Source organism: Nicotiana attenuata, unplaced genomic scaffold, assembly GCF_001879085.1.
Source record: "Nicotiana attenuata strain UT unplaced genomic scaffold, NIATTr2, whole genome shotgun sequence".
Classification (NCBI taxonomy): domain Eukaryota; kingdom Viridiplantae; phylum Streptophyta; class Magnoliopsida; order Solanales; family Solanaceae; genus Nicotiana; species Nicotiana attenuata.
The window spans coordinates 89,605-113,040 of NW_017671131.1; the positions used below are offsets into that span (position 1 = coordinate 89,605).

Sequence of the window (23,436 nt, forward strand, 5' to 3'; positions counted from 1 at the left end):
GAAAATTTTAAAAAACTCCAAAAAGTTAATTTTTTAAATTTTAACTTCAAATTACTCATAAATATTCAAAAACGACTCCAAATTATATTAATGACAAACACAATTCTAATTTTCAAATCACTTCAATTCCCTTGATAAAAAATTTCACTTATTTTGTAATTTTATAATTCTTACGTCCAAACGCCCACATCATTCAAATTTAGCCAACCGGTTGTTCCAATTTTTTTACTGATTTTCAACGACCACCCAAAACCGCCGTGGACTTCCCAGTGACACCACCGCCGTCTCTCTCGAACACCGAACAATTCCAAAATCTACAGCTGAATCCTTCATTTTCAACAGTAGAAGATATAACTCTATAGAAGTAGAATACAAGGGGGGGGGGGGGTGCTGACATGGCGATACTCTATGCTGTAGTGGCCAGGACGACGGTTCTGGCGGAGTTTAGTGCGGTGACTGGAAACACTGGCGCGGTGGCACGGCGAATATTGGAGAAGCTTCCAAGTGAAACAGAGTCAAGGCTTTGCTTCTCTCAAGATCGCTATATCTTTCATATCCTTAGATCAGAAGGCATTTCCTTCCTCTGTATGGCTAATGATACCTTTGGAAGTAAGTTAAAAATGTTTCTTCCTTTTCTGATTTGGAGGATTTGGTAGAATTTGCAAATTCGGAACTTTTTGAGCTAATTGTGTGTTGTGATATCTAGGCTAGTGTGCAATTTGGTGCATATATTTGAAATTAGTGACTTGGTATTAGTACCTAGACGTTGCTGGGATTGAATGTCTTTGACATGAAAGTAAAGGGACCAAAAAGCCAACCTCACCTGTGAGAATAGAAGTTCCATGGGATGGCGAAGTAGTAGAATAGCGTAATAAGACACTATGTGCACTCTTATCGTCTGCCAAAGCATTTGTTGGTAGAGTTATCTTGTACAGGTACTGGTAGGATTTAGGAATCAGTTGGTATCCGGACAGTGCTGTGATAAAAAGAAATTCAAAAACATTGGAATGTTCAGCTTCTTAAGTGTTTCCTTTTTCTATATGTTGTTTGGGATGTTGCTCTTGGTTCATTTATATTGGTGTAACTATGACATTCATTCTGATTGTGTTTCTTGGTTCTTTGAATTCTTGTAACTAGGACTCCTTCTCAATTTGTCCTTGATTCCTAAATTTGTCCACTGATCTGCTAGAATCAATTGGGGGCTTGAGTAGTGGGGTGGAGAGGGTGATCTGGGATTTTTCTGTACGGGATTCAAGAAAAGGCAAAGAATATATGCTGATGAGGCCTTAACACAAAACCACACTTAAATTTTTGTTCTTTTAACACACTTAAATGTTTTAACTCTTTGAACCATTGTTCTAGAGGTTTTCCATATATCAAGAGTATTCAATTACCTACACACATTTAACTTACCGATAAACAGTGACATTTTCCGATGGAGGGATTTAGTCGAGAGGAGTTTGTTGGTGTTGGGTTTTTTCCCAGCTTGCTATGTGTTTGTTGTTAATGGTCTTGCTAGTTCTGCCTTGGAAAAGAATTCACGACTTCAATGCCAAAAAGAAGGTCAATTCGTCAGAGTACTCAGGGTACTTGCTGTATATGTGCAGTTGCTCATTTTGGAAAAATATGATCTGCATAGACTTTTGCTCCAAAAGGAGGCACTTATCAAATCTTCTAACTGAACGAGGCAACAAGCTACCTATGTCACTAGGTAGATGATTAGGTGGCTGGTAGGAGCTAGAGTTTCAGACGCTATTTTCTGTTTTAGTCAAGTGGGTGTTGGAAAGTAAGACTTCAGTAATTTTACTATTGGTTTCTTTGACCTGAACTATGATAGAGAAAGAGAACGGAAGGGAGAATCGACAAAAGGGAATTAAAGGAGAGAGTGAAAGAAAACTTTGTTCATTCTTTCTCTGGTTTCTGATAGGAAGTAATATGCACATATTTCATATGTTTGTCTCTTCTACCATCATGAATGTTTGGATCCTAGGGGAGATTAATGGTTATTACTACCACTGTGCACCCTTTGTCATCTATCATTAACAATTCTTTCTTATTTAGGAAGGATTCCATTCTCATACTTGGAAGATATTCAGATGAGGTTCATGAAGAACTACGCTAAGGTGGCGTCTTATGCTCCTGCTTATGCCATGAATGATGAATTCTCTAGGGTCTTACATCAGTACATGGAGTTTTATTCAAGTAATCCTAGTGCAGATACACTGAATCGTGTCGTCGGGGGGGGGGGGGGGGGGGGGGAGTTGGCGAGGCAAGTATCTTTACTATTTTTACCATTCAAGACAAGATAAGTATATTTAGTCTGTAGGTCCATGATCGCTGCCGACTCGATCCTACACTAAGATAGGAAGAGCGGGTCGCAATAGTTTTTACCTAAATAGTGGTTCGGGATCGAATTTCCACAGGGAGCTAATAATGGAGTTGGATTTTCTGTCTAGTCTAGAGATGTGTTTGTACTCCTAATGTCACTTCAAACATTCTTGTTTTTTTATTTATTTTTATAACTACTATTATAAAACTAATGATTAAAGCTAAATTATGCTACGAGAATATTGCTAAGTTGTATTTAATGTAGAGAAAGGCACTAGGGTCATGGCATCACCTAGGTGGCTAATTGACGGGTAGATGTTAATAAGGATGGATTGACATATTTGGGGCTTATGCTATAACCGTTGCACAATTGTACCCACTCTCACACCTCTCGGTAGAGAGAGTGATTTTGCCCTATTGAATCTCTCTAGACCAATTGGGTAGGCCAATTAGATCAAGCAACTAGGGTTCAAGTAGGGTGATTACTCTCTCGAGGTTTAACCCGTTAACTGGGACTATCATTTCTCATGAGTCCATCCCAATTCCTTGTTGGGTCAATTTTGGGGTCATGGACTCTCTTTCTCAAGAAGGGGTAGACCCACAAAGCTAGAATCAGTGTTTGCAACCATCAATCCTTAATTAAAACCTAAAATCAACCCAAATAACAAACACCCAATATCAATCTAACCTTAGATGGCAACACCCATCAATTATCCACACTAGGGTTGAGCCACAACCCTAGCTAATGGGTTTAGCTACTCATGCTAGGTACAGAAATTGAAGAAATAGATGAAGAACTTAGCATATTAATTAATTACTAAGAAGAAACTACAATAATAAAGAGCAATAGTGCCAAAAATGGCTATAATATCAAGTCTCACGAGCTCAGCTGTGTTCAGAACATAAAACTTGACCTAAAAATGGTAAAATGTTCTATTTATACTAAGCTGGAAAAACTGGACAAAAATACCCCTGCGGGGTCAGTGCGGACCGCGCCAAAAGGACCGCGGCCGCACTGGCTCTTGGACTTCTGGTTTCTTCTTCTCTGAGGTTGAGGACCGCGGACCGCGTGGAAATGCAGCGTGGCCGCACATAAAGGAGCGCGGAGCGCATTGCTTGAATTTGCCAACATTTCAACTCTCTGAATCTCGTTCACGCGGACCGCACAAAAGTGTGAAGCGGCCGCGTAGCCTGACCGCGGATCGCGAGAATCAAACCGCGGCCTCGTAGCACTTCCACTGAATATGCCATCCTCTGAATCTCCTAGTGCGGCCGCATTCACATTTGCGCGGTCCGCACTAGGTTCTCTTTTCCTCAACTTACTTAGTCTTTGACACTTGAGCAGATTTCACTCCTTTTTAAGCCGATCTTTGACATTCGTCGCTTTGTCGATCAAACCTACAATCAAGTACATCTTGTGAGCATTTTGGGACTATTTTGTAGCAATTCATAACCAAAGCACAGGCAAGTAGGAGCATAAAACATGTTAAAATCCCGACTTATCAACTCCCCCAAACTTAAACCTTTGCTTGTCCTCAAGCAAACAAAATAAGACCCACCCCTTAAAGGAAAATCCAAGTAATTCCAGCTATCCTAAAGCAACCTCAACAAGCATCAATTGGGAATAACAATTGCCCTCAATACGAATGCATCATTAACACATTAAAATTTTGAAAAACCATGGATCAAGTGTGACACAAGAGCCTTAAGAGTTGACACATTTCATCAAAGAACTTCTCTCAATTACTTTGATCATTGTGGAACCCAAACTCACACATCCTCAACTCTCCCTAAACGAACCTCACCTTTTAGAGTATTAACACACAAATCGAGGTTGATGGAGTTTCACTCATCTCTCTCAAGAAGAAGGTCACAAGTCCGGCTCTAGGTACCATATGCTTTCCCCTTATGTAAGTATCAACTAATGTAGGTTTCCTTCAACTCAAGATCCTATAGGGCTTTTGTGGAGTCATTGTGAAGGCTTTTGGGTAAGGGTAGGACATGTTTTTATTCAAGTATGTTCAATCTTCCCTTAAGCACTTCTTTTGATTCATTTTGGCACAAGTTTCGTGACTCTTTTGAGTATTTCACTTCTTTACAAGGGGTTAGAGAGACACATTGTCACTCTTTCTTATGCAATTTAAAACATTTCTCCTTTTTCTACTTTTCCACACCTTTTTTACTTTTATTTTCCTTGAATCCCTTTTTATTCTTGTTCACATTGGAATTTCTTTTTGTCTTTTTCTTTCTTTTCTTGCTTTTTCATTGCCTTCCTTTTTCTTTTGCTTTTGTACCTTCCTACCATTTTGTTTCCTTTCTTGTCTCTCCCCTCAAACTTAGACATTTGTCATTACTCAAGGGAAGATTTGGGTGCCAAGAGAGGGTAATCATTTAGAACGGGTATAGGCTTGTAGCATTGGTTCTTGAAAGAAAAAGGTTTAAGACTCAAAAGGGTTAACTAGGGATCATCTCTTTGGTAGGCTATGGAATTGTTCATCTTAACATTCGGATCAAGGAGAGCCTATAATCACTTCTCAAGTCAAATTTCACCTAGGATTTCGCCTCAACAAACATTCAGGGCAAGTTCTAGACCATTGGCTCGGGACTTGGACTCACAATTCGATTCCTCACCATACACGCTAGGGGATTGCTAAAGACATCGAGTCGAGGGCCCACAACGACCTTAGTTATGATTCAAGCACAAAATGGTCCGAAAAGACCACATGATGATTGTTTGGTCAACGCAAGAGTCTCAAAGCCACGACTTTCACCATCCTAAACACAACATTATGTCTTTGACCATGGGATCAAAGGCAAATGTGCTAGGCCCAAGTGAAGCTTTGCTTGAGGTGCCCTTAACTACACCTATCAAAAACAAAAGAAAAATCAAAGAAACGGACTCAAACCCTTAAGAAGGTTGTCACTCCATCCATCATCGGGAAGAGCCACCCGGTTCACACAATATTTCATCCTCGGAAAGAACCGTGGCCTTAAGAAAACNATTTATTTTTATAACTACTATTATAAAACTAATGATTAAAGCTAAATTATGCTACGAGAATATTGCTAAGTTGTATTTAATATAGAGAAAGGCACTAGGGTCATGGCATCACCTAGGTGGTTATTTAACGGGTGAAAACTACTAAGGATAGATTGACATATTTGGGGCTTATGCTATAACCGTTGCACAATCGTACCCACTCTCACACCTCTCGGTAGAGAGAATGATTTTGCCCAATTGACTCTCTCGAGACCAATTGGGTAGGCCAATTAGACCAAGCAACTAGGGTTCAAGTAGGGTAATTACTCTCTCAAGATTTAACCCGTTAACTGGGACTATCATTTCTCATGAGTCCATCCCAATTCCTTGTTGGGTCAATTTTGGGGTCATGGACTCTCTTTCTCAAGAAGGGGTAGACCCACAAAGCTAGAATCAGTGTTTGCAACCACCAATCCTTAATTAAAACCTAAAATCAACCCAAATAACAAACACCCAATATTAATCTAACCTTAGATGGCAACACCCATCAATTACCCACACTAGGGTTGAGCCACAACCCTAGCTAATGGGTTTAGCTACTCATGCTAGGTACAGAAATTGAAGAAATAGATGAAGAACTAAGCATATTAATTAATTACTAAGAAGAAACTACAATAATAAAGAGCAATAGTGCCAAAAATGGCTATAATATCGAGTCTCACGAGCTCAGCTGCGTTCAGAACATAAAACTTGACCTAAAAATGGTAGAATGTTCTATTTATACTAAGCTGAAAAAACTGGACAAAAATACCCCTGCGGGGTCAGTGCGGACCGCGCAAAAAGGACCGCAGCCGCACTGGCTCTTGGACTTCTGGTTTCTGCTTCTCTGAGGTTGAGGACCGCGGACCGCGTGGAAATGCAGCGCGGCCGCACATAAAGGAGCGCGGAGCGCATTGCTTGAATTTGCCAAAATTTCAACTCTCTGAATCTCGTTCACGCGGACCGCACAAAAGTGTGAAGCGGCCGCGTAGCCTGACCGCGGACCGCGAGAATCCAACCGCGGCCGCATAGCACTTCCACTGAATATGCCATCCTCTGAATCTCCTAGTGCGGCCGCATTCACATTTGGGCGGTCCGCACTAGGTTCTCTTTTCCTCAACTTACTTAGTCTTTGACACTTGAGCAGGTTTTACTCCTTTTTGAGCCGATCTTTGACATTTGTCTCTTTGTCGTTCAAACCTGCAATCAAGTACAACTTGTGAGCATTTTGGAACTATTTTGTAGCAATTCATAACCAAAGCACAGGCAAGTAGGAGCATAAAACATGTTAAAATCCCGACTTATCAGTCCACCAAGATTGAAGAAGTTAATTTTTCTAAGTTTGAGTTTCAGTTTCCTTTTCTTTTATTTGTCTTTTTGATTTTAGCTTTTTTACACATCGGGTGCATGTGTCTAGGGCTCGTTTTAATTTGTCTAAGAAGATGAATCTGCATGGTGTTTGAGCAAAATATTTAAGACTCTTTTGCCAACTTCAATTATCAATAATAAAGAAGGTAAATCTTAGCCAAGCATAATTAACTCCAGATCCAAACTTATACAGCGAGAAATAACGAAAGGTAGGAACATATTAGATTATTGATGTGATAATTTTTCATCAAACACGAGAGATGGCTTACATCTGAAGCCAAAAAGAATTATAAATAAAGGGGTAAAGAGGAAAAAGTGAAGCAACTCTTCATCCGTGAGAGATTCTTCTTTCCTCGTGTTTCTCTTTCTCCTCCCTTGTTTGTTGTCCTTTTTTCTCTCGAAAAAAAGTCCCCCCTACTTCTGAGCTTACCTGCTACAGTTCCTAGGACTTCTATTCAATGGTGTTTGACCAACATGCTTTCGATGATTTGACCCCGAGGATGGCCGAGGTGTTCTTTGCTATTCGTCACCTGGGCGGGATCCCAACTTGGTCGACCCCTCATCATTCCTATTGTGAGCGACCACTACGGTCAGATTTTGACCCATACACATGGGACCTTAGATGAGCTCTACAAAAGGTTTTTGCTTTCAATCCAGATATTCTTTTTAACTATATCGTTATTAAAGGTTTTCCAATTTTGCTTCCTTCTTTATTTAATTTTGCTCCCCATAGCATTCTGAATGCCTCTAATTCAGGTTATCCATTTCGTTCCAAAAATAAATTAGGGAAGCAATTCATCCTTTTTCCATAAGTTAAATAATTGGTCATCTTCATATTTTGTTTAACGCCAAACAATCTAAGTAAACTGTACAACTGCTTATGCTTCCATAGTAAAAACAGTGACAATTTTATCTCAAACGAAAATGCTGTACAAAAAGGAATGAACACTTTGTGTCTTTTTCTATATAGTTGTAGTTATTCTTGAAAGTACAAGAGGTGAATTGTAAATATTTAAACTTAATCGCTTATTAGTCGACTAATTAATCTAGTAGTCGACTAGATATAATAACTTAACAGTTATAATGACAGAAAGTAAATGCAGGAATTAAAGACACCAGGATTTTATACTGGTTCGGATTCAATGTGAATCCTAGTCCAGTCCCCTTGGGTTGCAAGGGAGTTCTCTTTTAGTAAATGTGTTTCTCCGAGTACAGTTGAAGTGAATTGACAACAACGTTTCTCTAGCACTCGTTTCTTTTGATACAATGCCTCACCAGTGTTATACTCTCCTTTTTTTCTCTGACTTGTTACACAGCAGATCTTAGTGAACTACAATGTTTGTTTGCAGTAGAATAAAGAGAGTGGTTTTTGGTTCGATCAAAGTATGTCTGACTAGGGTTTAAGGCTGGGTATAAATACTTTGATGAAGGTCGAGGCTTGACAACCCAAGAGATTTGATCCTTGGAAAGAGATTGATTCTTTTCAAGAATAAGATAGCTGGCCGTTGCTTTCCCTTGATTTCCTTCCTTCAGCAGATGCATGTAATGAAGACTTGCTCTTTATTGTTGGTTCTTCCGAAATTAGTCGCGTACCAATCTTTACAGAATCTTCGATCTTCCGGGATGCTGGCGTTGATTCGTGCCTTAAGTTTAGGCTTGCTTGATTCTCTCCATCGCAGCTGGTCGTTACTCTTTGCTGATTGATTGGCTGATTGGATTCTTTCCTTATTAATCAAATTTGCTGATTGTATTGTAATCTTTGTTGATTGATTTTTTTCCTTAGGCATCAGGATTGACTCCAGCAGTCTTGTAGTATCTTTTTGATTCCTTGTAATTGATTTCCTGCATATGTATATTATTTGCATCATTAAAATTGGATCTAACAATCTCCCCCTTTTTTATGATGACAAAATAATATATAAATGTAAACACCATGTGCTTTACTCCCCCTCAATGTATGCAGTTGACTAGTCCATGATATTCCCCCTCAATGTATGCAGTTGACTAGTTTGAGATAGAGTCGACTTCTGCCGCAAGTTGTACCTGTACAGATATAACATATACTCCTTCTCCCCCTTTTTGGCATCAGCAAAGAGGGAACAAGACAAGAACTAAACATAATAGATAGCATTGAAGCAGAAAAGTTATAGTAATCATCCAACGGCTGGGAAAACAGCCCAAAAACAGCACAACAAAAAAAATAAAAATTATCCAAAGACTGAAAACACAGCCCAAAACCAGCAGAGCAAAAGAAATTGTCTTAAAACACCAACACTAACGACACAGAAAATAAGTAAGGGTGTTGCAGATGGCCTCCTTTAACTGTTCAAAGCTTGCATTGGCTGAGATGCTCACTCCATCCAACCTGTCATGAATCTCCCGTCACACATGAATTCCCAGTTAGCTTGATGTGGAGTTTGTCTCTACATGAGTAAGTAATACAGTTGAAAAAGTTGCCAAGGCTGGTGATGGTGACAGTCCGCGGCACATAATGGCAGTAGGTATTGGCTGGTCGCTGCAATTAGGCTCCTTAGCTTTTATCCCAATTATTTTGTTAAAACAAATGTGGTTAAGTAAAAGGAATTGTAAAGTTTTATGAAGAAAAACTTTGCTTAAAAAAGGAAAGAAAAGTAACTTTTGCTAGATTGGGTTAAGATCATTTGATATCCAACTAAATCTAGCCAATGAATGAAGATGCTGATATCTGAGCCCATGTTTTGTTCCATGACCAAATTTGATCTAAATTCACTTCCTTTGCACTGTAATACATCTGAATATTTGTGTATGGATGCGTGGTTTGATATGGATTTACCTTGATTGTCTTAGCCATAAATCTTGAAATTGGAGGCAAAGAATCACAGTTCTATGATTAATAATGTTTATACTTTTTTAAAGCAAATAAGAAAGTTATAATTTGTCAAAAAGGTGAGGTATTTAAAATTAATTCAATATTGTGATCCATATTTTTTGCTAATTTGAAATTAGATGAAAAACATCAAGTTGAGCTTGTCATCAAAAGCAGGCTCATCTTCTAGGCCCAAGCTTACCTAGAAGCTTGTGAAACCATATTCGCACTTCTGTCTACCTTGCCTAAGTATATGGGCACAAAAGTAGAACTTTTTGCTTCCTCAGCAATATCAGCAGTTTTCTATATGAAATTTGGTGAGATACGTTTAGATATTCTAGTAACTTTTTGGTTAAACAGACAGAAACTGTCATTGGAGATATCTTTTGGGAATTAGATTATCTGGGAGTATGGCGAATAAAATAACTGTCCACCAAAAAACTTGGCATGAAGTTTATTAATTGAAAAGTTAAAACGCAAACCTATAGTTAGCAAAGTCTTTAGAGGATTGACTTCAAACTTACCTGCTACGATGATATTATTTGAAGTACTGCGCCTGAGCGAATCCCTTTGGTCCTTATGATGAAAATAACCGTCTGCAGGTGGAAAGATGGTCATTTATATTTAGTGTGGAGTAACTTTTATGAGTTCTATCATATTTGCTTTATTGATAACGGTGGTGCTCGGGCCAGCTTGAGCGCACCTCGACTAATTCCACCGTGGACCTACTACTTCCCACCAGCCCAGTTACTATGTAACTCTATCCACCAAGGCTTGGACATAAGGACCTCATATAAAATAACTTTGTTTATGGGCTCTATAATATTGCATCTGGACTTGTGGGTGGGGTTTTCTGTTGTTTGTAATACATTAAAATCAATTCCTTTTGAGCAATTTGATAATTGTTTGATTTATTTTTGGCCAATGTAACATCTTTCCTGGAAATTTCATTTGACAAACTTGGTGTTGGGCATTAAACACTTTGTTTAACTTCTGTTATATATTGAGTCTTCCTCTACTTAAATTTTAGTAAGTCTGGTTATCATGCACGAGAGCCGAGGGTCTATTAGAAACAACCTTTCTACCTTCATAAGGTAGGAGTAAGGTCTACGTGCACATTATCCTCCCTAAACCTCACTTGTGGGATTTCACAGGGTTTTTTGTTGTTGTTATCGTGCACGAACCTTAGGGAAGTAGTTATTGTCCAAAGAATTGGTAAGTAAAACATTAACACAACTTAGATGCATCAACAAGGAACTGCTTAATATGTACAATTATCAAATGTGTCTTAACATTGTTATACAGCAGACTTCTCTAATAGAATTGTACTCCAGCTATGTAAAAGAAGATAATTAGGGGAAAGAAAAGGAAAGGTAGACAATGAAATGAGATCTCATTGTTTTATCTGCATTTTCAATGTATAAGACAATGTAATCTTTTTAATCTTCAGGTTGAGGTTGCTTTTTTGGCTCCACGCCCAACGCCTGAAAAGGGAAAAAGAAATGAATTTAAGCTCTATGCATTGATGATGTAAAAGATATTTACACAATCGAGAAAACAGCTCAATACAAGTGTCAAGGTTGTCTACCTCCATATATTTATAAATTTGAAATGCAAAAGGTACATATTATGAACCAGCATGAAACTTAGGAAGACTTACTTGATCTGTAAAATCTGTATACTGAAATTATGAATAAATTCCAAATCCGAGTTCTTTAGGATTTGTTTCTACCATCCATGGAGCCCTAAGAAGAATCCAGAAGTAACATTTGAAATATTAAAAATTTAAGCAGCACACATTGCAAGAGAAAAATGCGAAAAAAATAAATGCATACTTGTTGATTATGAAGTTTATAGTTCCCTGCGAAGCTCTTTGGAGAAGAACTTCCCTTGCTTCAACTGCAATTCCTTCAGGCTGCAGAGAAAGCTCCAAATAATGTTTAAATATGAAGTTGACACTCAAAATAATTCACGAGCATGTTGCGCCCAAGGGGCATGGCCTAGCGGCAGGGGGCGCTCGATGGATCTTGCGGCCTAAGGCGAAATCATATTGAGAGGCCCTTAAATTTATTTTATAAAAATATTTACACTAACAATAAAATTTACTTTCTAAATAATAAATTAATCATTTAAGACAAAAATAAGCGAATTTCAAAAATACAAAAATTGGAAGAAGAGTACAAAAAACAAAGTGGTGGACTATCGGATGTTGAGGCCTACATATTTTGATTTGGCTATCATCACAAACAAGAAAAAGAAATAAACGTATATAATTGTGATAATCCAAAGGGTCATCTTATGTTTTAGAACTCGATTCCGTGTTTCAAGGTCTTCAAAATCTCATTTTTATCTCTCCTCAATTTGCGTGCACAGTCCGGGAGTGTTTCCGAAAAGCTTTTATGTGGAAAATTGATAAAAAAATAATAATTTTTAGCCTAAAAAGTTGATTTTTGTTGACTTCGGTCAACGTTTTGGGTAAACGGACCCGGACCCGAGTTCTGACAATCCCGCTGGGTCCGTAGTACAATATGAGAGCTGGACGTATGCCCGGAATCGAATTCCGAGATCCCTACCCGAGAAATGAATTTTTGATTAAAATTGTAAGACTGAAATTATAATGGTTTTAAGAATTTTGGTTAACAATTGATCTTGTTGGTATCGGGTCCGTATTTTGGTTCCGGAGCCCGGTACAGGTCCGTTATGATATTTATACCTTATCTGTAAAATTTGGTGAGAAACGGGATTGATTTGACGTGATTCGGACCTTTGGTTGAGAAAATAGAAGTTTTAATACTTTCTTGAAAAATTCATGCAATTTGGTGCTAAATTCGTATTTCTAGGTGTTATTTTGGAGATTTGATCACGCGAGTAAGTTCGTACGATATTTTTAGACTTGTGTGCATGTTTGGTTTGGAGCCCTGAGGGCTTGGGTGAGTTTTGGATAGGCAACGGGATGTTTTGAACTTTGAAAATCTGGTATTTTTGCCGCAACAGCTGTTCTGGTGTGTCCTTCTTTTCTTTCGCGAAGCTACTCTCGCGAATGCGAAAGGTGGGCTGGTCAGGGTGACGCGAACGCAAAGGCCAAGTCGCGAACGCGGAGTGATGGGGGCGTTACCCTTCGCGAACGCGACCGGCTCATCACGAACGCGAAGCATTGGGGACCTGGGGGAGGGATCAGACTTCCTTCTACGCGAACGCGAGCAAGGGCTTGCGAACGCGAAGGCCAGGGGGGCAACGCCTTCGCGAACGCGACGAAGATTTTGGGGTCTTATTTCAAGACTAATTACATATTTGGGCTCGGGGTGAATGTGTGAATGAGCTTTGGTCCAAACCTCGAGTTTTGATCATGCGGACCCGGGGTCGGTTTTTGACTTTTTGGGAAAAGTTTGGTAAAACTAAATTTATGAATTGTAGTTAATTTCTTTAGCAATAATTGATGATATTGAGTTAATTGTGGCTAGATACGAGTGGTTTGGAGGTGGATACTAGAGGCAAAGCGGTAATTGAGCCTTGAGTTTGGCCGAATGAGCGAGGTAAGTGTTGTGGCTAACCTTAGCTTGAGGGATTAGGTGTTATTTGCTTATTTGCTACGTGTTTGGATGTTGGGTACAACGCATAGGTGAGGTGACGAGTATCTATACGTTGTTGTCGAGTCATAACATGTGTGTGAGTCTTATTCTTGGAAATATTGTATTTATTTTTATCATATTGTTCATGTGTAGACTACTTTATTCGATGTGTTGAGAAGTTTCTTATCATGTTTTATGGAATTTGGTATTGATGGGGGTTTTTACCCAAAGTTGAGATTGGTATTGTGGAACTAAGATTTGAAGCAAGACTTGTTGTTGCCATTTCTATCTCTCTATAATTGTTGTCTCTATTTTGGTGAGGTAGAGTGATAAAGCACGAAGGGTGATGTCATGCACGTTTCTATTACTTATGTTGTAAGGAAGAGTGGTAAAGCACGAAGGTTGTTGCCGTGCACGTTTCTATTATTGATTGTTTGGTGAGGTTGAGAGTAAAAGCATGAAGGGTGATGATGCCGTGCCTTTTCCATTTGCTGTGTTTACTTGTTATTACCGGTACAAAGTGTACTAGCTGTTTAAATTCCTTTACTGCTGTGATTCTTTATTTTTGGTACCCCCATAGCATGTTTCACCCCCCCCCCCCTTAATTTCTGCTTAGCTTCTATTAATTGTTATTCTGCTAGCATGTTGTTTAACTGCACAGGTTTATGTATGTGTCTTGTCCTAGCCCCGTCACTACCTCGCAGGTTAGGCTCGGCACTTACCAGTACATGGGGTCGGTTGTACTGATACTGTACTCTACACTTTTTGTGCAAATTTTGGTACAGGACCGTGTTGACCCGGGCTGAGTTGCTGCTTTCAGACCCACATGAGACCCAAGGTAGATTTGCCGGCGTTCGCAGACCCTGGAGCCCCCTTCTAGTTATTCTAGCTAACTGTTTCTTTTAATTCAAAGACAGTTGTACTTTCTTTCAGCCAGTATTTGTAGTGACTCTTATAAGGTCGTGAATTGTGACACCAGTTTCTGGGTAGTTGTGTATAAGCACTTGGGTTATTATGAAATTCTGCACTCTTTAATCTGTTTTGGTTTAATTGCTGTTATTTACTGATTTGGTCTAGGGTTAGCGTATTAAATCTTTAATCGTTGGCTTTCCTAGCATCCGAAAAGTTAGGCACCATCATGATCTCGATGGTGGGAAATCTGGGTCGTGACAATAACGTAATAGCTTAAGTTTTGAGCATTAATGGGGTCAAAAATTTTTACTCCATATGATCAATTTAAACTATAATTGTAGTTCATTCTATTAAGTAGCGTTTGTCGGTGAATATCTAAAATAATTATAAATAACCTAATATAACATGTCGAATTACACTATAAGAAAACCGGTGCATGAATGCTTTTGTGTTTATGCAGTTTGAGAGAACATTCTACAAGAAATTCATTATGTTGTCGATATATATAACTTAATTCCTATATAAAAAGGATAAAATTAAAATTGAAACTGAAGCAAATATACTAATTAATCCGTGAAGAAAATTATCATAATTTATGAATTTATTGATATAAAATAACCTCAATCAAATAACAAAAAAAAATATACTGTAACACTTGTCTTTATAGTAATTATTTATATAATTTATATAATATATAGTAATAACAATAAGAAATTAAAAAAAATTGGGGCCTTCAAATTTTGGAGGCCTAAGGCGATGGCCTCATTGCCCAAGCCTTTAGAGCCGCCCTGCCTAGCAGTGTATGCAGTGGATGACGAAAACCACGGGAGATTATGGTTAAATCAATAGAGACAAAATACTAAGTGATTTTTTCTCATCTGCTTAAACCTTGGTGGATGGAGTTACTCGATACATGTACTGGTGGGAGTAGGAAGAACCTGATGGAATAAGTGAGGTGCGTGCAAGTGGACCCGAAATCTACTATTTATAAAGAAAAAGAAAAGGTTAAGGCAGAATACGTAAAAAAACCCCTAAACTTGACACTTTTTAATGAGTGTACACCTTAACTATACGTAATTTTAATTACCCCCCTATGCTTACTTTTTCGGATTTTATTATCCCCTAACTTAGTAAACCTCTCTATCGTGCATACACGTGCCATATACTGTAAATGCTTGTTGATGTTGCTGTACACATTGGAATAATTCGGTTATCCAATTAGAACACCCGACCCGCCTTGAAAATTAATCCCTTAAATTTAACCCATCCCTTTTACCATCGTTCATTTGGTCGATAAAATAGAAAAATTAGGGTTCACCGCTTCACTCCCATCATCAATGACAGAGACGATTGTGCGTTCTTGAGCTTGATTTTGTGAGTCGATAAGGTTCTCCGTTGAGGTGCTGCTAAAAGCTACTGTGGAGGAGCTAAAAGCTACTGGGTATCTTTGATTCTCGCCAATATTTCTACTATTTTCACTCTGAGTTTGAAGGTATGCGTGCCTCTTTCTGTTAGGGTAAAATCAGGACTTTTATGTTGATTGTGACTTTTGCATGCATGCCGATTAGGGTTAAATTAGGGCTTCTATGTTGTTTGTTAATTTGTGGGGGTCTTTACCGATTACCGTTTATTTGTAATCTTCTGTATATAATTTTACAAACTTCTGTCTTGAGAGTTGTTTTTTCCTTTTTCTTATTGCTGTGTAGGGTCCCATGGATACTAAGTATGTGAATCTAAGATGGAAAACTGGTGGGATATTGTTGAGTGAGGTAGGACCTCTATATGTTGGGGGTAGGGTTGAACATGTTACTAATGTCGACTGTGACCACTTGTCAATACCAGCGTTATCTGATTATGCTAAGGATTTTGGGATTAGAAAGTTAGGAAAAACTTATATTATGAGTGCTAAGGGTGGCAGTTTGGTTGAATTAACAAAAGATAGGGATTTAATGGACCTTGCTATGTTATTAAACAATGGGGACACAATAGACATTTTTGTCTCTTCTGACTCACAATTTGAGGAGGTCGATGCTATAGAGCGTAGCCAAATAAGCCACGTGGGTGAGCCTTTTAATGCATCTTCTAGCACACAACAAGACAATAGGGAATCTTTTGTTCCCTGTGGTCCTTCTTTAAATACTACTGCTGCAAATCCAGATCTGGGGTTACCTACTCCTTTGAATACCACTCAAGAAGAGGATTCACCCATAGATTGGACTTCCTCTTCAGAGGAAGAAGAATCTGCTGCTGCTGATGATGTAGAGGACATTGTTGCTGATTCTCAACAAGTAGAACCAGCTGGAGAAGAAGAAGAAATAGCATCTGGTGATGAATCTGAGAGGTCATTTGATTATGGAAGTGATGTCCATGAAGAGTTGAGGGTTGTTAAAGAAGATATGAAGAAATATAGACAAAAGAATAGGAGAAAACTTAGGAAGGAAAAACCTGATGGATTTTTAGGTGAAGTTGGAGTTGATGATGGTTATGAGAACATAGATCAGTCTAAAAAAAATATGAGAGACAAATTAGGAGGTGATGATGAGCCTTACTATGATAGTTCAAATCAAGATAGTTTTGAATCTGAATCAGATCTGGAAGGGGAGGGTGATCCTGTATCTGATGATGATGTAGATGATATGGGACAGTTAAGGGAAAGGAAAAAAACAAATAGAGTGGTTTATGATCCTTCTGCCAAAATTGTTACTTGGCAATTAGGGTTGGTATTTGAGAATGTGAAGGAATTTAGAGAAGCAGTTACCAAGTATGCTATAAAGAAAGGTATTCAGCTAGTTAAGGATCCCAATGAGCCACATAGAGTCAGAGTTAAGTGCAAAACTAGTTGTCCTTAGTTGTTGTATGCTAGCAGGGAAGGTAGGAGTACAAATGTCACAATCAAGACTTACAATCCAAGACACAAATGCTATAAAACCACTTACAACTATCTGTGTAATTCAAAATATGTGGCAGAGCAGTAACCCCAAGGTATTACCTCCTCTAGTTCAAAATATGCCTGGAAAGCCAAAAAAAATAGAAGAAAGGAAGTTGGAGAAATAAAAAGGGCTGAAAAATTATCAAAGAAGGGAATAACTATGACATGCTCCATTTGCAAAGCAAGTACTCATAATATGAGGAGTTGTCCAACAAGACCAACAAGTAATCAAGAGGTACCTTCTTACCTTCTTCCTTTATTACTATCTTCTTAGTTATCTAAGAGCTAATTCCTCATTTTCTCATATAATACACCACTAATTACTCACAACAATCAACAACAAAAACTTCACAAAAGAGAGGCAGAAAGGAATCGACAATGCATCTACAAGTACCGGAGGAAAATTTGAATTTCGGGGGGGGGGGGGAGGGCAAGAAGCCACTACAAGAGGCCTAGGCTTCAAGGACATGGTGTATTTGTTGCACAATCTGGTTTTACAAGTATTAATGTAAGTGTATTTTTTTTTGTCCTTACATTTTATTGTCTAACTTACTATATGATGTTATTGTCTAACTTTGAAATATATCTTTTGGTTTGAATGTTCTCAGCATGGTTTGCCTACAGCCAGAAAGGTTTATACTGGCCCTTTAATTGATTCTACCCATGTTACTGGTGATATTGGATATAAGCCTTCTAAAGGTTTGAAATGGAAAGGGAAGGAAGCTGTGACTCAAAGACAACTTCAAGTCCAAGCTGCAATGGCTAGAATCAAGACAAGGTCCTAATCCGGTGGAATACAAACAAGATCTAAGGTTATGGGGAAATCACCCTCCAAGAAGACCACTTGAATTTCTTTACTGTTTGGATGTAGTATTTGATATACTAGACTTCTTTTTTTGTTGAATTCGTGGGGTAGCTGTTTTAGTTGAATTCATGGGGTGTCTGTTTTTTGTGAATACTGATGGTGGTACTAAACTTTATTTTGTGAACTTGTTTGTCATGTGTATGTCTAGCTGTATATGGACAGCATAGTTTAACTCTATTGTTAGATGTTAAATTCCGACTTTCTTTGTCAAATTACCAGCTATGTTGACAAAATGTTGTGATTGTGATTGGTTGTTTTTGTGGATAGCAGTGTCGAGCAGCATATCATATTGCTTAACTTCTATTACATACTACCAGATAACCATTATTTGTATATGAGCAAAATCAGATTCAAAAGTAAACTGAAAAATAATAGAAACTTTAGCATTCTTTCCCTCTTCGATAGTTTGTTAGTCTTCTTCAACAATCCCGAAATAACAATGTTTGCTTGCTCCGAAAATGGAGGTTCATACCACTGAAAAAATCGACGAGAATTTATCTTCGGATAAAGACTACATCCAAAGAATCGTCGCACAGGATTTGCAGTAGTCCACACAACTTTTAAAGGAGCTGGCTTGCCACATCTACAATAAACATTCATCTTCTATCTTCCAAGTAAAAAAACTGTTATTTGGGCAAAAAATAAGAGTCAAAATCTTAGGGGGAAATGGAATTTGGCTGGACAAAGATTGTGAGAAGATTGTGGCTGAAGACTTAGAAAGAAGCCAATAAATAGGGGTTGTTACCGTTGGGGGAAATTATTACCGTTAGGGATGGTTCTAGGATTGGGAAAGGAAAATATTCAACTAATGTGGCAAAAAATATACTCCCCCACGCGCACTCAGCCATTTGAACCAACTTCCACTGACATGTGGCAGGTTAGGGGGTAATAAAATCAGAAAAAGTAAGCATAGGGGTAATTAAAATCACGTATAGTTACGGTGTACACTCATTAAAAAGTATCAAGTTTAGGGATGTCTTTACCTATTCTGCCAAAAGAAAATCACGGGTATGTTGGTTCATCATTACATACCTCTTCAGGAAACCAGACACCAGGTTTTGTGCTTCCCTCAAGAATAGCAAGGGCAAATGCAGCTGTTGAAATTCCCACTGATCTGAAAAAGAAACAGTTTAAAGCTTACAACCTTTGGCTTTCATTACATTCTTGATTAAATTCGCTCAAGAAAATCACAAGGATTCGAACGTCCCACAGATAGTAACTTGACAATCAACAACTGAAAAAAGTAAGAGGTATTTACACGGATAACTTACCTAGAAAGTCTTTTATGACTAAATATACCAATTATGTTATCCATCTGAGCATTCTAAATCCACCTGTTTCACAAAAGATAAAACAAACTTGCTGAGCTTACTCTTTGCGAGTAGGATTCGACAATCTTTAGCATTTCTCAGCAGCATCAAAACTGAATGAACTCGCATTGAGACTGCCTCTCCAGCTGTGCCATCAACGGCTCGAACAACTGGATCAAATAGTTGAACCAACTGCTGCACTTTGCTTCTATCCCTCAGGAATTCCTGCAGAATATTGTACAATGTGATTAAAACACCTATTGAGTGTGTGATATACTGTTGAAAGAAAATTCTGCAGCAGTATTTCCAGGCTCATTATTGGACACAGCAAGATCGAAAACATAGTAAAGAGTCAACAGCATTTCAAGGCTTATTATTGGATACATCAAGATCAAAGCAGACAAAATGAAATGAATGTTTTATTTACAAACAAAAAAAATCAGAGCTTCGAAGATTCTCTGCTTTCTCTTTCAATACTCACACTGACATACACACAAAAAGGAAAAAAAGAAATCAATTAAGAACTATATGAATGGTGTCGATTCTGCTAGCTCTTACAGGTCCACTATTCGGAGAATTCATCACAGTTGACCTTTTACGCTAGCAGTTAATAGACCACAATCCCTATTCAGATTTCAGACCAGCTATAGTTTGTGAGTCGCACAGGTGGAGTTTTATTCTAAAATATATAAAGACGAATTCTGCACCCAATGGAATTTAAGCATCCAAAAACGGAGATTGCGAAGTATCAAGTTGAGAGACCTACAGGAGGAAGTAAATTTCTCATGGCAATCATTCCCCAGTTCCAAACCGAGCACTTGTTAGGAATAAAAATAAATAATCCCGCCCAGGAACAATATCCACGATAAATCACAATAACACAAGAGAGTAACAACGACACCAAATATTTTAACGGGGTAAAGTACAATACTATAATATTACAACTTAGTTGTGTCAAGAGACTACTACAACTTCGAAAGAAAAAATACTCTTTATTTTAAACACCTCACTACAATATTACTCCCACTCACTATTTATCTCACAGACTGCAATCTGTGTATTACTCTCTCTAACTCTCTGTTGCTTCTCTCTCTTTTTTGGTGTGTTTGAAATGAGGCAACATCATCCCTATTTATAGTTGAACGAATGCTCGCCAAAACCGATCAAAATCTGTTCTGTTGTTCTGTTGCCTACTTGCCAATTTGCAAGATTGCAAATTGGTTATGAAATTGGTTCCACCGCCCAACCTTACATCCGCCTACTATTGCCATGGTTTCAACCAATCACATTTTTTTTCTTTCTTATTTTCTTTTTGTTTATTTTATTTAGTGACCCCACAAATCTCTCCCTTAATTTTGATTTTTTTTCTTCATTCCAAGACAAGATCTCAATCTCTGAAAATCTTCAAACTTGAGAGGCTTTGTGAAGATATTTGCAACTTGATCATGAGACATCACATATTTGAGCCCGACTTCCTTCTTAGCAATGCAATCTCTGATGAAGTGATACCTTGTATCAATATGCTTGCTTCGATCGTGATACACTGGATTCTTTGCGAGCGCCTGTGCGAATTTGTTGTCAATACAAATCTCCGTACATTCAATTTGTGGCAAATTGAGCTCCTTCAATAATCTTCTCAACCAAATAGCATGACAGGTACAAGATGTTGCTGCTATATATTCAGCTCACAAGTTGAGAGAGTAACAATTGGTTGTTTCTTTGAACTCCAAGAAATAACAGAATCACCCAAGAAAAATACAAAACCAGTTGTACTTTTTCTATCATCAACTATCTCCGGCATAATCACTATCACAAAATCCCATAAGGTTTAAGTCATTAGAAGAAGAATAAAATAACCCAAAGTCGATCGTACCTTTTAGGTAACGAAGAATTACTTCTAGTGACTTTCAAATGAGTGGAGGTAGAAGCTTCCATGAAGCGTCTTACTACTCCAACTGCAAAGAGTATATCTGGCCTAGTACAAGTCAAGTACCTCAAACTTCCCACAAGACTTTTAAAAAATATGGGATCCACTTTTTCTCCTTCATCAAACTTGGACAATTTTGTCCCACTCTCCATCGGTGTGTTAACGGGGTTGCAATCGAGCATGTTGAACTTCTTCAATATCTCTTTTGTATAGCTTTCTTGAGAGATAAAAATTCCATCCTCCATCTGCTTTACTTCTAGGCCCAAGTAGTATGACATGAGCCCTACGTCTGTCATCTCAAACTCATGGGACATATCTTTCTTAAAAGCTTCAAACAAACTTGAGTTATTGCCCGTGAAAATAAGATTAGCAACATAAAGACAAACAAGTAAGATATCTCCATTAGTATGAACTTTAAGGTAAAGAGCATATTCATGGAGACAACGAGTAAACCCATTGTCTTGAAAATATTTGTCGATGCAACTATTCCATGCTCGTGGGGCTTGCTTTAATCCACATAAAGCTTTCTTCAACCGCAACACTTTATCTTCATGGTTTTTGACCACGAAGCCCAATGGTTGTTCAACATAGACTTCTTCTTCAAGATAGCCATTCAAGAAGGCTGACTTGACATCTAGTTGATGGACCTTCCACTTCATTTGCGCCGCCAAAGAGATAAGCAAACGAATCGTCTCCATGCAGGCAACAAGTGTGTAGACTTCTTCATAGTCAATGACTTGCCTTTGCTTGTAGCCTTTAGCCACAAGTCGTGCCTTGTATTTCTCCACATCTCCATCAGCATTCTTCTTTATTTTGTATACCCATTTCACTCCAATTGCTCGATGACCCTTGGGAAGAGTTGTTAACTCCCAAGTGTTGTTCTTCTCTATTGACTCAATCTCCTCCCCCATGGCTTGTCTCCACTTTTTGTTTGTAACAGCTTCATCAAAGTTTATTGGTTCACTGTCAGCAAAGAGACAACATAAAAAATCAAAATTAGTAACTTCTTGTGTGTCCTCATAGAGCTCTTGAATACTCCTTGTCCTTTGAGGCTGTTCATTTTGAACTTTCTTGAGAAGAGGGAGATGCAACATTGGTTGGAGAAGGAGGTGGAGTTGTATCCTGCACAGGTTCCACGGTCTCTGGTTCTTCTTCATCACCAAAGTATGGAAGAAAATCATATGAAGTTTCATGGGCTTCCCAATCCCATGCCAATTCTTCATCAAATTCAACATCGCGACTTACCACCACCTTACCGCTGCTTGGGTTGTATAACTTGTAGCCTTTTGAACTCGTATCATAGCCAACAAATACATGCTTGACACTTCGATCGTCAAGCTTTGCTCTCCCTTGATGTGGCACATGAGCATAGGCTATGCTCCCAAAGATTCTTAAGTGTTTGACACTTGGCTTTCTTCCACTCCATGCTTCTTGAGGCGTTTGATCTCTAACATTTCTTGTTGGAGACCTGTTGTTCAAATAAACTGAACAAGAAACAGCTTCGGCCCAAAATTCCTTGGGCATACTTTTAGCTTTCAACATACATCGAGCCATATTAAGAATCGTTTGATTCTTTCTCTCTGCAACTCCATTTTGTTGGGGTGAATAAGGTACCGTTGCAGGGCGAGGAATTCCATGAGACTGACAAAAGTCATTAAATTCGTTTGAAGTGAATTCGCCTCCTCTATTGGACCTTAGAGCTTTAATTTCATAGCCACTTTCTTTCTCCACAAGTACTTTTTGAAATTTTTAAAAGCAGCAAAAGCTTTAGATTTTTGGTTCAAGAAATAAACCCAAGTCTTTCTACTAAAGTCATCAATGAAAAGCACAAAGTATCTATTTGTACCAAAAGAAGGTGGATTGATTGGTCCACACACATCAGTGTGAACAAGTTGGAGCGGCTTGGTTGATCTTGTCATGGCCTCCTTTGGAAAACTCCTCCTTGCATGTTTCCCAAGAAGACAAGCTTCACAGAGTTGATTTGGATGGTTGATTGATGGTATCCCATGTACCATGTTCTTTTCTCCCATTGATTTGAGCGCTTCAAAATTCAAGTGCCCAAATCGCATGTGCCAACACCATGATTCATCTTTCACATTAGCCTTCAAACACTTTACATCAATTGTTTTAAGATTCAGAGAAAATAATCTATTCTTTGTCATATGCACTTTAGCAATTAGAATTCCACTTGAATCTCTAAGCCAAAGATGCATATTTTTCATGTGGATGTCATATTCCTTTTCAAGAAGTTGGCCCAAACTCAAAATATTACTTTCTAATTTTGGCACATAATAAACATCTTGAATTAGCTTGTGACTACCATCTTTACAGAAGATCAGAATCGTACCTATTCCTTCGATTTGA

The 23,436-nt window shown here is 38.3% G+C and overlaps 1 protein-coding gene and 2 long non-coding RNA genes across 3 annotated transcripts; 1 reads left to right on the plus strand and 2 right to left on the minus strand.

The window, feature by feature from the left end:
• The first annotated feature begins 395 nt into the window (after window positions 1-395).
• LOC109206138 (vesicle-associated membrane protein 714-like) lies at window positions 396-3,558 on the plus strand. The gene is made up of 3 exons (XM_019368927.1): window positions 396-609; window positions 2,062-2,231; window positions 3,379-3,558. Exons 1-3 carry the CDS (start codon window positions 396-398, stop codon window positions 3,556-3,558), a joined length of 564 nt encoding a protein of 187 aa, XP_019224472.1.
• Window positions 3,559-10,802: 7,244 nt separating this feature from the next.
• Window positions 10,803-18,951, minus strand: LOC109206140. The gene is made up of 4 exons (XR_002064793.1): window positions 18,868-18,951; window positions 11,396-11,475; window positions 11,221-11,305; window positions 10,803-11,044 (listed from the first exon to the last, which is right to left on the minus strand). It is a non-coding gene; the product is annotated as an uncharacterized LOC109206140 (long non-coding RNA).
• Window positions 18,952-19,144: 193 nt separating this feature from the next.
• On the minus strand, window positions 19,145-20,002 carry LOC109206141. The gene is made up of 3 exons (XR_002064794.1): window positions 19,912-20,002; window positions 19,269-19,370; window positions 19,145-19,169 (listed from the first exon to the last, which is right to left on the minus strand). It is a non-coding gene; the product is annotated as an uncharacterized LOC109206141 (long non-coding RNA).
• Window positions 20,003-23,436: the final 3,434 nt, after the last annotated feature.

Coding starts and splice junctions, on each gene's coding strand:
- LOC109206138 (XM_019368927.1), top strand. CDS start 396: ATGGCGATACTCTATGCTGTAGTGGCCAGGACGACGGTTCTGGCGGAG. Junction 610..2,061: donor GGCTAATGATACCTTTGGAA/GTAAGTTAAAAA, acceptor TTTCTTATTTAG/GAAGGATTCCATTCTCATAC. Junction 2,232..3,378: donor GTGCAGATACACTGAATCGT/GTCGTCGGGGGG, acceptor TTCTTCTCTGAG/GTTGAGGACCGCGGACCGCG.